The following is a 16,336-nucleotide window of genomic DNA, read 5'->3' on the forward strand; positions in this document are numbered from 1 at the left end:
GAGGGGGAAAGATTTTGTCGTGCCCTCTTCACAACTGTGTTGGTGTGTTTCGACCATGTTAGTTTGTTGGTGATGTGGACACCAAGGAACTTGGAACTCTCGACTCACTCCACTTCAGCCCTGTCGATGTTAATGGGGGCCTGTTCGGCCCTCCTTTTCCTAAAGTCCATGATCAGCCCCTTTGTCTTGCTCACATTGAGGGAGAGGTTGTTGTCATCAGGCCAGGAAGTCCTGAGGCATGGTTCCAGGGCTCAGGTCCTCTGGGAGGGGATGGAGAGGGAGAGAGAATTAGAGGGTGCATGAGACAGGAGAAATACTCCAGATATAACAGATTGACCCTAGCCCTCTGACACAAACTTTTGCAGCATAAATACTGGAGGCTGAGATACGAGGCGTAGGGAGACACTGTAGCCATGTCCTATGATTCCCCCGGACAGAGCCTATGATTCCCCGGACAGGGCCTATGATTCCCCGGTTCCCCGGACAGGGCCTATGATTCCCCTGGACAGGGCCTATGATTCCCCCGGACAGGGCCTATGATTCCCCCGGACAGAGCCTATGATTCCCCCGGACAGGGCCTATGATTCCCCCGGTTCCCCCGGACAGGGCCTATGATTCCCCCGGACAGGGCCTATGATTCATTACATTACATTAAGGGAAATTGGATTATAAAATGTTAGGGTACAGCAACTGGTGTTGAGAAGGAGTGCTGATCTACAAACAAACCCACCGCTGTCCATATAAAGTTATTCCAGAGACAACTGATTCAGAATGATCTAGGCAAAGCTGATCGTAGAAAAGTGCTCCTCTGTACGCATTTATGAAATGTCTCAGGCTAAGAATGCTGAACTGGAATCAGTACCAGTAATGTTATTCATTCTACTCACAAATGCTAAACAGATCCTAGTTCAGCACTCCTACTTCAAGCCACCAAGTGAATGTTGGGTATTGGGTGCTAAACGTCTTGAACAGTGGTTGAAAAAGTACCCAATTGTCATTCTTCAGTAAAAGTAAAGATATGTTAATAGAAATGTCTCAAGTAAAAGTGAACCAGTAAAATACTGATACTTAAGTGTCAGTGGTAAAAGTATAAATTATTTGACCTTCCATATATTAAGCAAACCAGACAGCACAATTCTCTTGTATTTTTAATTATGAAATAGCCATGGGAACACTCAGACATAATTTACAAACGAAGCATGTGTTTATTGAGTCCGCTAGATCAGAGGCAGTAGGGATGTTCTCTTGATAAGTGTGTGAATTGGACCATTTTCCTGTCCGGCTTAGCATTCAAATGCATAAAGTACTTTTGGGTGCCAGGGAAACTGTATGGAGTAAAAAATATATTAATTTCTTTACAAATGTGGCAAAGTAAAATTGAATGTTGTAAAGAAACAGAAAGAGTAAAAGTCCAGATACAAAAAAAACCCCAGATATAAACAGAATGTAGTGGAGTAGTTTAAATACATTTTTGTTAAGTAATTTACACCACTGGACTTGAAAGGAACACCATGTATATAGCCTTGATATTTTTATTTTACTGCTGATCTTTAATTATTTGTTATTTTTATTTCTTATTTTTTACTTAACACATTTTTCTTACAACTAAATTGTTGGTTAAGGGCTTCATTTCAGCATTTCACTGTAAGGTCTACCTACACATGTAGTATTCGGCGCATGTGACAAATACAATTTGATTTGTTACACATGAAAAACATGTTGTGAACCTGGTGTGACATTATTGAAGCTGTGCTGACACCTAGTGGACATCAAGAAGACCCATGTGTATGTGTGTGTGTGTATATATATATATATATATATATATACACACACACACACACACACACACACACACACTTTAACCTTAACAGAGATGGGATGCTTTACATAAGTAGCTATTTTTTATTAGACACTAATATATATGTCCAATAAACAGACGTTCAAAAGTCGGAATGTAAAGCAAAAACGACTGGAAAGTTATTCAAAAGCAGGTGTAGTGAATCAAGCATCTTGGGGTTAACTGAAATAGGTCAAAGTATATATTTTAAATGTTCTAATTTATTTAATCTTTATTTAACTAGGCAAGATGAACTCAACAACATCGACATAGACACAAGTTACCTGCTATATTTGGGGGAACGGATTAACACACAGAGAACTTGGCAAAATACAATGCATGCTTCTGTAGTACGAGTAGGTATATACAGTATCATCGGTAATAATTGTGTACAAGCCACCTAGCTAATAAAATACTGGGGCTTGCGGTCATTAGTTACATTTCAACCACAGTGATTCCCCAATTGAGGCGCAACAGAGTTCACCCGCAAATGCAGGAACACCGGAAATAATAACTAAACCAACGAATGAGAAATGGTGGAGGCTACTAGAACGAAGAGACATTTTTTTCCGAATAAACGTGGTGAGTGAAAAACGTAATTACATAGCTCACTCCCTACCCGTTATCTCATTCTACTGTTATACGACTCTGTATGCGTTGCTTGTTGGCAACCTTGTTATTTACGAAGTTTTTGGAACGGATTCCTGTTGGAACGTTCCACAAATTATACCCACCCACTTCGGCGACGTCATTTACAAAATAGCCTCCAATACCCTACTCAATAAATTGGATGCAGTATATCACAGTGCCATCCGTTTTGTCACCAAAGCCCCATATACTGCCCACCACTGCGACCTGTACGCTCTTGTTGGCTGGCCCTCGCTTCATACTTGTCGCCAAACCCACTGGCTCCTGGTCATCTACAAGACCCTGCTAGGTAAAGTCCCCCCTTATCTCACCTCTCTGGTCACCATAGCAGCACCCACCTGTCGCACGCGCTCCAGCAGGTATACCTCTGGTCACCCCTAAAACCAATTCTTACTTTGGCCGCCTCGCCTTGAAGTTCTCTGCTGCCAATGACTGGAACGAACTGCAAAAATCTCTGGAACTGGAAACACTTATCCCTCACTAGCTTTAAGCACCAGCTGTCAGAGCAGCTCACAGATTACTGCACCTGTACATAGCCCATCTATAATTTAGCCCAAACAACTACCTCTCCCCCCACTGTATTTATTTATTTATTTATTTTGCTCCTTTGCACCCCCATTATTTATATCTCTACTTTGCACATTCTTCCACTGCAAATCTACCATTCCAGTGTTTATTTATTTATTTTTTAATTTTTTACTTGCTATATTGTATTTACTTTGCCATCATGGTCTTTTTTGCCTTTACCTCCCTTATCTCACCTCATTTGCTCACATTGTATATAGACTCATTTTTCTACTGTATTATTGACTGTATGTTTGTTTATTCCATGTGTAACTCTGTGTTGTTGTACGTGTCAAACTGCTTTGCTTTATCTTGGCCAGGTCGCAATTGCAAATGAGAACTTGTTCTCAACTAGCCTACCTGGTTAAATAAAGGTGAAATAAAACACATTTAAAAAATAAATTAATAATAGGCGCATTTTTGTCATGTGAGTACATTATGTGAGTACATACGGAAGAAGGTGCTCTGGTCAGATGAAACCAAAATTGAACTTTTTGGCAACAATGCAAAACGTTATGTTTGGCATAAAAGCAACACAGCTCATCACCCTGAACACACCATCCCCACTGTCAAACATGGTGGTGGCAGCATCATGGTTTGGGCCTGCTTTTCTTCAGCAGGGACAGGGAAGATGGTTAAAATTGATGGGGAAATGGATGGAGCCAAATACAGGACCATTCTGGAAGAAAACCTGATGGAGTCTGCAAAAGACCTGAGACTGGGACGGAGATTTGTCTTCCAACAAGACAATGATCCAAAACATAAAGCAAAATCTACAATGGAATGGTTCAAAAATAAACATATCCAGGTGTTAGAATGGCCAAGTCAAAGTCCAGACCTGAATCCAATTGAGAATCTGTGGAAAGAACTGAAAACTGCTGTTCACAACTGCTCTCCATCCAACCTCACTGAGCTCGAGCTGTTTTGCAAGGAGGAATGGGAAAACATTTCAGTCTCTCGATGTGCAAAACTGATAGAGACATATCCCAAGCGACTTACAGCTGTAATCGTAGCAAAAGGTGGCGCTACAAAGTATTAACTTAAGGGGCTGAATATTTTTGCACGCCCAATTTTTCAGTTTTTGATTTGTTAAAAAAGTTTGAAATATCCAATAAATGTCGTTCCACTTCATGATTGTGTCCCAGTTGTTGTTGATTCTTCACAAAAATACAGTTTTATATCTTTATGTTTGAAGCCTGAAATGTGGCAAAAGGTCACAAAGTTCAAGGGGGCCGAATACTTTCGCAAGGCACTGTAGCTATAGATATTAGGCTACCCTGCATAATAAAATAATCCCTGGCATTAATAGACTGGTTTTACACACAACAACTTTCTATCCAAGCTGGGAGAGAGCACGAGACCTTGCAGGGGTCTGTAGAAACTGCTACAAGACTAACTCTCCCAGCTGAGTGTGTCCAGCTCCATCTGTCAGTGGATCACTGACTTCTGACCAATGGGAGCAAAACCCGTGAAGCTGGATGCATGCTCTCTCCTCTACTCGACTCACTTCATACCAATGACTTCAACACCAACAATGCATCTGTCAAACTATTTTGCAGATGACACCACCCCGGTTGGTCTCATCACTGACAGCAATGAGTCCATGTACTGTGGGGAGGTTGACCAGCTGGTGGCCTTTTTCATTCGTAATTGACTTCAGAAAACGCCCCCCACCAATCCCCCCCTCAAGATAGAAGGCTAAGTTGTTAGCACGGCTGAATCATTCAAATTCCTGGGGACCATCATCTCCCACAACCTCAAAGTCAGAGGACAACATCACAGCGGTCACTAAGAAGGCACACTAGCGGTTTTATTACTTGCGGCCCACTCCAAGGGCAAATTGCAATGCATTGTCCAGTCTGCAGAGAGGATCATCGGCTGCCACCTGCCCTCCATCGAGGTCCTGCACAACTCCAGGGCAAGGAAGTGTGCAGGAAAGATCTGGTCATGTCATTGCATCTGTCTGCATTTAGATATATTTATACTGATATTGTACATTTGTACATTCACTGTATATCCACTGTATATATGTACTGTATATCCACTACTTATTATTTTATAGCTCTATGTTCACTCTACCTATTTGTATATAATGAACTTCTGTCTCTAAATCTTGTATATCACTAGCAGCACCACATCACCAAGTAAAACTCTGAGTATATGTAAATGTACTTGGTGAATAAAATTGATTCAGACTACAGAATTTTTTTGAGTTTTGAGTCCAGATGAGTGTGACATCATGCATGTCAAGTAGAGCCATATAAACTAAGTATACCAAACATTAGGAACATCTTCCTAATATTGAGTTACATTTTACATTTATGTCATTTAGCAGATGCTCTTATCAAGTGCATACATTTTCATACTGGCTCCGGGTGGAAATCGAACCCACAATGTTGGCGTTGCAAGTGCCATGCTCTACCAACTCAGCCACACAGGACCTGCACCTGTACTGGTCCTCCGTGGTAATCGAACCCACAACCCTGGCGTTGCACACAAAATGAGCAGATTTGCATGAAATTAGTTATAAAATTGCTAAACTTCTCTCCGCCCAATTGTGAAATGAGTAGAATTGCATGAAATTAACTTTAAAACTGTAAATGTTCTCTCAGCTGTCAAGAGGGGGACCACTAAAATGTTTTGCGCATGATGTGGGGCGGCCCACAATCAAATCTCGCTTAGGGTCCGCAAAGGATAGGACTGGCCCTGCCCATAAGTCTTCAATTGGGTTGAAATCTGGTGAATGAGATGCCATGGCATATGGTTTAAATCATTTTCATGCTCATCAACACATTCAGTTGTCATCCTATGGAGGTATAGCAGTGGCAGCCAAAATAATGGCAGTGGTAGCCAAAATAATGGCCTGTCCAGTATTTTTATACATTTAAAAAATATATATATACATATACATTAACTTAGGAACCACACCTGTGTGGAAGCATTTGCTTTCAATACACTTTATATCTATAATTGACTCAAGTGCTTCCATTATTTTGGCAGTTGCCTGTTTACGGCTCTGGCGTCAACATGCCGAAGAAGATTCTCGCGAGAGAAAATGTTGCGCTATCTACGTAGTTACGTACAATTTTCCTTTCTTTTCCGTACATCTTGCACGACGACAACACACTGACAAGTAAGAGGTTTGCAAACTTCGGAGAATTTTCACCAGGGCAGTGGAATCTAGAAACACTATATTTTCACCAAAAAGCAGTGAAACCTTGGAAACGACAGTTTTGCTTATATCTACGATATTCGTTGGTCTACACAGGGAGTTTTCAACGATGAGCTTCCTATTGTAAGTAACGCTTGCTAGCTAGTTAACGCGTTAGCTTTGTTGGGTTGTGCTCGTAGCTAGTTCGCTAATTAGCCAGCTATGCTGTTAGCTATATTTGCATAATTTACGATTCAGACTAAGACTAGCTAGAAATGCTGTAACCACAGATTATCATAATATTTGTTAAACTATTGATAATTTTAGTTAACGGTAGCTAGCTTGTGACTGACTACCCACGGACGTAACGTTCCTAGCTGGGTTGAGAACATTAGCTAAATAACAACAAAATTGTTATCTAGCTAGCTATGTGTGTCACATATCAGGGGAACTAATAATTAACAGTTTTTTTTTACCATGTAGCTAACTAGTAAACAAGTCAGTGGCAAGCAATTATAGATAGCCTGGGTGCCTTCCTGTTTTGTTACAGTCAGCTAATCAGAGGAAAGTGTTAAACAGGAAGGTTCACACAGTATGATTTCATATCTTGAGTAGTGAGCACATAGCTACCATCTATTTATCACAGTAGCCACAACTTAGAATATCCCTGTTGATATCTCCCCCTCATCCCTTCATCCAGTGGCAGTCGTTCCTCTAAAACCTTCAAGCCGAAGAAGAACATCCCAGAGGGCTCCCACCAGTATGAGTTGTTGAAGCATGCGGAGGCAACACTGGGGAGTGGGAACTTGAGACAGGCTGTGATGCTGCCAGAGGGGGAAGATCTCAATGAGTGGATTGCTGTTAATAGTGAGTGAAAGGGGTGATTGAGGGAGGAGAGCACGGGAGATTGAAATGACACAGACTTCATGGCCTATAGGCTGTAGCACAGTGTCTATATACATGGCCTGAGATGAGATTTGAGTCTGACTGTTCAGTCTGTGGTAATTGCCTCTTTCATATCAAGTACTTTGTCATTGGGCATTTAGTTGCCTGTTCAGTTGTACTTTTACATGAAATAATATGGGCCTTTGGTCTTTTCTCTGTTTCAGCTGTGGACTTCTTTAATCAGATCAACATGCTCTACGGCACCATTACTGAGTTCTGCACTGAGACCAGCTGCTCTGTGATGTCTGCCGGCCCCAGGTAATACAGGCGACAGACAATTCAAATGGAAAAGGAAGCTGCACGCTCATCTATCTTTGCTGTGGATTTATTTGACCAATGTTTCAGCTAAAGAACCTTCATCAGGGTAACATACAGACATTTGATGCATGTGCCATCTATTTCAATTCTAGTATTCTCTGAAATTGCCTGAAAAGAGTGATGAAAATGTTACACTTTAATATGTTTATTTATTCATAAGCTACTGCTATGGTCAGCCCAGCGCAGACTATCCCCACATAGATATGTTTTATTTTGGTCCTTGTTTTTAAACTTCAGTGTGTTGGTTTCACTTCATGTTTTTACAATGTAAGTGCAGTACAAAATAAATAGTTTCTGGAGGAGGCCCGTATTCACAAAGCATCTCAGAGGAGTGCTGATCTAATCATGCAAACCTATTCGTTACGATATAAAAGGAGATACTGATCCTAGATCAGCTGTCCTTCTCTGATGTGCTTTCTGAATACTGATTCCTCTGTCAACTGAATCTACTTATGTACTGTCATTAGTTTAGTGGTATCTAGTTTTGGCACTTCCTCAGTTCCTTCCCCTGCTCTATTTTTGGTCTCTAATCGGGAGGCCTGCCTGCCGTAGATGGAGCCCCATCTGTGCAAAAGACTACCATTTTGATCCTGTATGAAATCTGTTTTTCATCAATATAGCCACGCAGAACACTGAACATCCCCTGTGTCATTTCATGCTTGGAATTGTGAGCCAGAACAACATATCCTCGTGAATACAGTCACCCGACATGTATAGGGAACAAAAATCAATGAATGACCGTCTCAGCCCTCACAGCTAACGTCAATTTAGAGAGCAAAAGCTGGGGAGTTTGAGTCGTTCAGTCAGAGCATAAATTCTCGCAGATGTTAATGCGAGTGTAGCAAAATGCTTGTGCTTCTAGTTCTGACAAGGCAGTAATAACCAACAAGTAATCCAACTAACAATTCCAAAACTACTGTCTTACACTTGTGTGTATAAGGGGATAAAGAATATGTACATAGATATATGAATGAGTGATGGTAGAGCGGCATAGGCAAGATACTGTAGATGGTATCGAGTACAGTATATACATATGAGATGAGTATGTAAACAAGTGGCATAGTTAAAGTGGCTAGTGATACATGTATTACATAAAGATGCAGTAGATGATATAGAGTACAGTATATACGTATACATATGAGATGAATAATGTAGGGTATGTAAACATTATATTAGGTAGCATTGTTTAAAGTGGCTAGTGATATATTTTACATTTCCCATCAATTCCCATTATTAAAGTGGCTGGAGTTGAGTCAGTGTGTTGGCAGCAGCCACTCAATGTTAGTGGTGGCTGTTTAACAGTCTGATGGCCTTGAGATAGAAGCTGTTTTTCAGTCTCTCGGTCCCAGCTTTGATGCACCTGTACTGACCTCGCCTTCTGGATGATAGCGGGGTGAACAGGCAGTGGCTCCGGTGGTTGTTGTCCTTGATGATCTTTATGGCCTTCCTGTAACATCGGGTGGTGTAGGTGTCCTGGAGGGCAGGTAGTTTGCCCCCGGTGATGCATTGTGCAGACCTCACTACCCTCTGGAGAGCCTTACGGTTGTGGGCGGAGCAGTTGCCGTACCAGGCGGTGATATAGCCCGCCAGGATGCTCTCGATTGTGCATCTGTAGAAGTTTGTGAGTGCTTTTGGTGACAAGCCAAATTTCTTCAGCCTCTTGAGGTTCAAGAGGCGCTGCTGCGCCTTCTTCACGATGCTGTCTGTGTGGGTGGACCAATTCAGTTTGTCTGTGATGTGTATGCCGAGGAACTGAACTTGCTACCCTCTCCACTACTGTTCCATCGATGTGGATAGGGGGGTGTTCCCTCTGCTGTTTCCTGAAGTCCACAATCATCTCCTTAGTTTTGTTGATGTTGAGTGTGAGGTTATTTTCCTGACACCATACTCCGAGGGCCCTCACCTCCTCCCTGTAGGCAGTCTCGTCGTTGTTGGTAATCAAGCCTACCACTGTTGTGTCGTCCGCAAACTTGATGATTGAGTTGGAGGCGTGCGTGGCCACGCAGTCGTGGGTGAACAGGGAGTACAGGAGAGGGCTCAGAACGCACCCTTGTGGGGCCCCAGTGTTGAGGATCAGTGGGGTGGAGATGTTGTTGCCTACCCTCACCACCTGGGGGCGGCCCGTCAGGAAGTCCAGTACCCAGTTGCACAGGGCGGGGTCGAGACCCAGGGTCTCGAGCTTGGAGGGCACTATGGTGTTGAATGCCGAGCTGTAGTCGATGAACGGCATTCTCACATAGGTATTTCTCTTGTCCAGATGGGTTAGGGCAGTGTGGTTGAGATTGCATCGTCTGTGGACCTATTTGGGCGGTAAGCAAATTGGAGTGGGTCTAGGGTGTCAGGTAGGGTGGAGGTGATATGGTCCTTGACTAGTCTCTAAAAGCACTTCATGATGACGGAAGTGAGTGCTACGGGGCGGTAGTCGTTTAGCTCAGTTACCTTAGCTTTCTTGGGAACAGAAACAATGGTGGCCCTCTTGAAGCATGTGGGAACAGCAGACTGGGATAGGGATTGATTGAATATGTCCGTAAAACACACAAGCCAGCTGGTCTGCGCATACTCTGAGGGCGCGGCTGGGGATGCCGTCTGGGCCTGCAGCCTTGCGAGGGTTAACATGTTTAAATGTTTTACTCACCTCGGCTGCAGTGAAGGAGAGGACGCATGTTTTGGTTGCAGGCTGTGTCAGTGGCACTGTATTGTCCTCAAAGCGGGCAAAAAAAGTTATTTAGTCTGCCTGGGAGCAAGACATCCTGATCCGTGACGGGGCTGGTTTTCTTTTTGTAATCCGTGATTGACTGTAGACCCTAATGTGTCTGAGCTGTTGAATTGAGATTCTACTTTGTCTCTATACTGACGCTTAGCTTGTTTGATTGCCTTGCGGAGGGAATAGCTACACTGTTTGTATTCGGTCATGTTACCGGTCACCTTGCCCTGATTAAAAGCAGTGGTTCGCGCTTTCAGTTTCACGCGAATGCTGCCATCAATCCACGGTTTCTGGTTTGGGAATGTTTTAATTGTTGCTATGGGAACTACATCTTCAACGCACATTCTAATGAACTCGCACACGGAGTCAGCGTATTCGTCAATGTTGTTGTCTGACGCAATACGAAACATATCCCAGTCCACGTGATGGAAGCAGTCTCGGAGTGTGGAATCAGATTGGTTGGACCAGCGTTTAACAGACCTCACCGTGGGAGCTTCTTGTTTTAGTTTCTGTCTGTAGGCAGGGATCATCAAAATGGGAGTCGTGGTCAGCTTTTCTGAAAGGAGGGCGGGGCAGGGCCTTATATGCGTCGCGGAAGTTAGAATAGCAGTGATCCAAGGTTTTGCCAGCCCTGGTTGCGCAATCGATATGCTGATACAAATTAGGGAGTCTTGTTTTCAGATTAGCCTTGTTAAAATCCCCAGCTACAATGAATGCAGCCTCAGGATGTATGGATTCCAGTTAGCAAAGAGTCAAATAAAGTTTGTTCAGAGCCATCGATGTGTCTGCTTGAGGGGGAATATATACGGCTGTGATTATAATCAAAGAGAATTCCCTTGGTAGATAATGCGGTCGACATTTGATTGTGGGGAATTCTAAATCGGGTGAACAGAGAAGGACTTGAGTCCCAATCGGCCCGTAGCATTGTCACCGGCTTGTTCTATCCAAACGGTGCTCTTCCTTCCTCTCTCCCGTTTCACCGTTTTCATTTGGTGGTGGCGCGGGCACCTACTCTGAGTACCATTCTGGCTTTTTTGAGCTTAGGCTTTGGTGGTGTAGGTTCAGGTTGAGGCTCAGAAGAATAATCATCAGAGATGTCATGATTAATTTCTTCCCTGCCATCTGAGTGATTTTCATTCAGATTTAGTAGAGACGCTAACACAGCATGTGCATCCATTCATCTTGGGCTTCTTGCCATTGTAAATTCCTCACGCTCTCACTGTGTACTCCAAGTAGACTGAGAGGACTGCTTGGATTTGGTGGGCTGATATAAGGTACATACCATTTTGAGATGAGAAATTATAATGGATCAAATCAAATTTATTTATATAGCCCTTCGTACATCAGCTGATATCTCAAAGTGCTGTACAGAAACCCAGCCTAAAACCCCAAACAGCAAGCATTGCAGGTGGAGAAGCACGGTGGCTGGGAAAAACTCCCTAGAAAGGAATAATAATCAATAAATAATAATAGTCGAATAATAAGGCAGAACAGTTGAAACTGGAGCAGCAGCACAGTCAGGTGGACTGGGGACAGCAAGGAGTCATCATGTCAGGTAGTCCTGGGGCACGGTCCTAGGGCTCAGGTCCTCCGAGAGAGAAAGAAAGAGAGAATTAGAGAGAGCATATGTGGGGTGGCCAGTCCTCTTCTGGCCGGGCCGGGTGGAGATTATAACAGAACATGGCCAAGATGTTCAAATGTTCATAAATGACCAGCATGGTCGAATAATAGTAAGGCAGAACAGTTGAAACTGGAGCAGCAGCATGGCCAGGTGGACTGGGGACAGCAAGGAGTCATCATGTCAGGTAGTCCTGGGGCATGGTCCTAGGGCTCAGGTCCTCCGAGAGAGAGAAAGAAAGGAGAGAAATAGAGAATGCACACTTAGATTCACACAGGACACCGAATAGGACAGGAGAAGTACTCCAGATATAACAAACTGACCTTAGCCCCCCGACACAAACTACTGCAGCATAAATACTGGAGGCTGAGACAGGAGGGGTCAGGAGACACTGTGGCCCCATCCAAGGACACCCCCGGACAGTGCCAAACAGGAAGGATATAACCCCACCCACTTTGCCAAAGCACAGCCCCCACACCACTGGAGGGATATCTTCAACCACCAACGTACCATCCTGAGACAAGGCTGAGTATAGACCACAAAGATCTCCGCCACGGCACAACCCAAGGGGGGCGCCAACCCAGACAGGACGACCACAACAGTGAATCAACCCACTAAGGTGACACACCTCCTCCAGGGACGGCATGAGAGAGCCCCAGTAAGCCAGTGACTCAGCCCCTGTAATAGGGTTAGAGGCAGAGAATCCCAGTGGAAAGACAATAGAATGGCCCACCCTGTTCTTCATTCACAATTAGGGATTACATAACGATGCATGTTCACTTCCCCTTGTTCATCAACTCACCCATCATACTTAACTTTCATCTGTTATGTGTGAAGTTAATTTTGGTATAGTTAAGGTTTAGTTTTGATAAATTATCGGGGTGATTATCAACAATACTTTCTTCAACTGTCTTGAGAAGGAGGGGAGCAGCAGGCCCTACTGTCAGGAAAAGAAGGGCAACGGGGAGGAAACCATTGCAAAAAATGACATGCCCTCCTCAATCGGGTTATTTTTTTGTGTGGTTTTTTTGTTGTTAATTTTACCCCTTTTTCTCCCCAATTTCGTGGTATTGTTGTAGTAGCTACTATCTTGTCTCATCGCTACAACTCCCGTATGGCTCGGGAGAGACGAAGGTTGAAAGTCATGCGTCCTCCGATACACAACCCAACCAGCCGTACTGCTTCTTAACACAGCGCTCATCCAACCCGGAAGCCAGCCGCACCAATGTGTCAGAGGGTACACCGTGCACCCGGCAACCTTGGTTAGCGCGCACTGCGCCCGGCCCGCCACAGGAGTCGCTGATGTGCGATGAGACACGGACATCCCTACCGACCAAGCCCTCCCTAACCCGGACGATGCTAGGCCAATTGTGCGTCGCCCCACGGACCTCCCGGTCACGGCCGGTTACGACAGAGCCTGGGCGCGAACCCAGGGACTCTGATGGCACAGCTGGCGCTACAGTACAGCGCCCTTAACCACTGCGCCACCCGGGAGGCCCTCTATCTGGTTATTACTCCGGGTTCTGTTTTTGATATTAAGATTCTAACAACTACCGTGTGTTATATAGACTTGTTTTGTCTTCATAAAGGGGGGGTTTACTTAAATGGCAGAGTAATATTTTTTGTTTCATTCATGAGCAGTCCAAATGACTGCTTTAGCAGGTCTAGTATTAAGCCATGTGTGACATTGTCCAACAATCAGTGATGTTGAATTGTGCCAAGAACAGAGGGAGTCAGAATTGCATGTTATTAAAATTCCATCTCACCTCCCTCAAGGTATGAATACCACTGGGCTGATGGCACCAACATCAAAAAGCCGATCAAGTGCTCTGCTCCCAAGTACATAGACTACCTGATGACCTGGGTACAGGATCAGCTGGATGATGAGACACTCTTCCCCTCCAAGATAGGTTAGTTGAAAATTCACATTTGTGCGGATGAATTTTAAACCTTCACAACCTTAGCCTAGACCTTCTGGCTTTGAGACAATGATAGAACTGCTCTGTCTCCCCAGGAGTGCCCTTTCCTAAGAACTTCATGTCTGTGGCCAAGACCATTTTGAAGCGCCTGTTCAGAGTCTATGCCCACATCTACCACCAGCATTTTGACTCTGTGATGCAGCTGCAGGAGGAGGCCCACCTCAATACCTCCTTCAAACACTTCATCTTCTTTGTCCAGGTGACACTGCTAATGCATTCGAAATATCAAATACTCTCTTTTATTGGTGTTTAGAAATTATTGTCATGATTCTATCACAGGGGTTTTTCATGCTTCCATGGATGTAGTAAATAGTATTATATTCCCATTGATGCATTGTGCAATTATTATTCAGTTAACAGGTGTAATTGTTACTATCCTGTGTAAATATAGCAGGAACCTTCGATTTTATGTCCTACCTTGGTTGTGTGTTTGTTTAGGAGTTCAACCTCATTGATCGTCGTGAGCTGGCCCCCCTGCAGGACCTCATTGAGAAGCTGGGCTCCAAGGACAGATAAACTCCTCCCTCTCTCTCTTTTTCCTCCCCTCTCTCTCTCGCTCTCTCTGTGCCTACCACCTCTCTGGGTTTCAATAATTGTCCACTTTCACTTTGTGCCTTTTTCTTTCTCCCTCCATTCATTACCTGTATGTTTTTGTTGTTCTGTTCCAGTTTCTTGCTCTCTAGTTGTCTGTCCGCTTTGTTTTAGAGCTTGTATTGTTAGAGTGAGCTCTATCTAGTCTTTAAGGTAAGATACCAGAGTGTAGTATGTAAAAGGTGTATTTTGTAATTTTGGTAAACAAGTTATATAATTGGGACCTACTGACCTGTACTGTGGACCAAGATGTTTAAAGAGTTGAAATGGACTCCAGCATTTCTTTCCTATAAAATTTGGGTCAGTTTAAAGTGTATCTATATTCTAAAACAGTTTTACATGCTTTTAAAAAAACATTTTAACTCATGTTTTCAGTTGAGGTTTTGGTCAATAATGTACTTCGATACAGTTTTTTGGATCTGTGTCTGACACGGTTTTAGATTTGTAGATTTTTTTCTCTTAGGGTGAAAGAAGTTTCAAAAGCAAGGGAATATTGATCAATAAATATTTGCTGTGACACTTGATATAGTTGTGAAATAGATAATCCTCCATAGTTCATAAACAATCAGTGATCATATTTGTATGCTTTACTTGAATACTTAGACATTATAATATATGGTATTTTAAGAGAAAGCAATCAAAGTATCAGAGGATACATTTGAAAATCTATATGAAATGTCAAAAAGGAAATGTAGTATAATGTGAATATTTAGATTTGACTCATTCTGTCATTTCACTCAAACAGCACACATGTGCCTCTGATGTTTTAACTGTGTCAAATTCCTTGGATATCTTTGTCCTACATGCTGGTACTTAATTTTAATATCAGTATCAAGTCAAACATTGTTTTATTGTTTATTAAACATAATTTTACTTTAGTCATGTATGCAAAATGCAATAATAGCAATAGTGCTTGCACCGATACATGACAAGGGTCAATGTACAGAATATACTTTTTTTTGGTTGAGATTTTCTGTTATTTGTCTTATCTGAGTGTGACATGTTAATTCACCCAAGTCATTATATATGTTCAATCTTGGCACACGGGGCTAAAGCAGCAGGGCTGTTTGTTGTGCCACCTTGACACAAATGCAATTTTGATCACCAAAATGGAATCTTAGGCAATGTAAATACATGTTACACTGCTTATCTCTCTTTTGGCCCCCAGTTTGGAAAATACATCCTTTTAGAAATATGGTCTACTAGTCAACATTAAGCAGTTGTGAGATTGGCGTGTCTTTTAAAACCCCAGCATGTTTGTGATATTCATCATCTTTCCTAATATGTGCTCATATGTTTGATCTGTCTGGATAAAGTGACCTAATATACCGCCAGTATGTGTACTTAACAATTTTATTGCATTCAACATTGTAATTTTGAATGTGGAGTTAGTCCCCATAGATAATAAGACCATACACACTCCATATGTTTCTGGAATGTATCAGGTGTAGTTTTCTTAATTTTGGGGGAAAAGATGGACCAACCACTTTTGGTTCTTATTTTGATCTCATATGATTTATTTTACAGATTTACTTCATTTTCTCCCATATATCTAATGCCATAGAGTAAAAAAAAAAAAAACTTTTTTTTTTATTGCTGTAAAATGAATTGTAACTTTGAGTAAAGAATTCAAAAATGGTTAGACTTTTTATATATATTTAGATGGTTATAGACCTTTTGGAGGTAGCCTAATTTGTGGGAAATGAATGTTACAACTGTGAGTCCAATACTCTGCTGTAAATAAGATAATTTACAGTACATTATGTGAACAAAACTGTGCCTTAGAAAAGAGGAAATAATGTGTCTGAAATTACAGTATTGATGGCACAATAGTTTGATAAACATTAAAAGGAATTTGTGGAGATTGCATGTGTCTGTTTTGAAAGTATTTTAAATGTGTACGAGAGCCTCACAACAATTAATTGGTTGCTCAAAGGATCAAAAAGAGTAGGGAAACTAAATTACACTTTTCTTGATAATA

The 16,336-nt window shown here is 42.5% G+C and overlaps 1 protein-coding gene across 1 annotated transcript; it reads left to right on the plus strand.

Moving 5' to 3' along the window:
• The first annotated feature begins 6,133 nt into the window (after positions 1-6,133).
• LOC118393244 (MOB kinase activator 1A) lies at positions 6,134-16,222 on the plus strand. The gene is made up of 6 exons (XM_035785733.2): positions 6,134-6,344; positions 6,901-7,067; positions 7,310-7,403; positions 13,562-13,695; positions 13,800-13,963; positions 14,203-16,222. Exons 1-6 carry the CDS (start codon positions 6,331-6,333, stop codon positions 14,278-14,280), a joined length of 651 nt encoding a protein of 216 aa, XP_035641626.1. The 5' UTR covers positions 6,134-6,330; the 3' UTR covers positions 14,281-16,222.
• The last annotated feature ends 114 nt before the right edge of the window (positions 16,223-16,336 follow it).

The sequence above is a fragment of the Oncorhynchus keta genome, chromosome 14, assembly GCF_023373465.1.
Source record: "Oncorhynchus keta strain PuntledgeMale-10-30-2019 chromosome 14, Oket_V2, whole genome shotgun sequence".
Taxonomy (NCBI): Eukaryota; Metazoa; Chordata; class Actinopteri; order Salmoniformes; family Salmonidae; genus Oncorhynchus; species Oncorhynchus keta.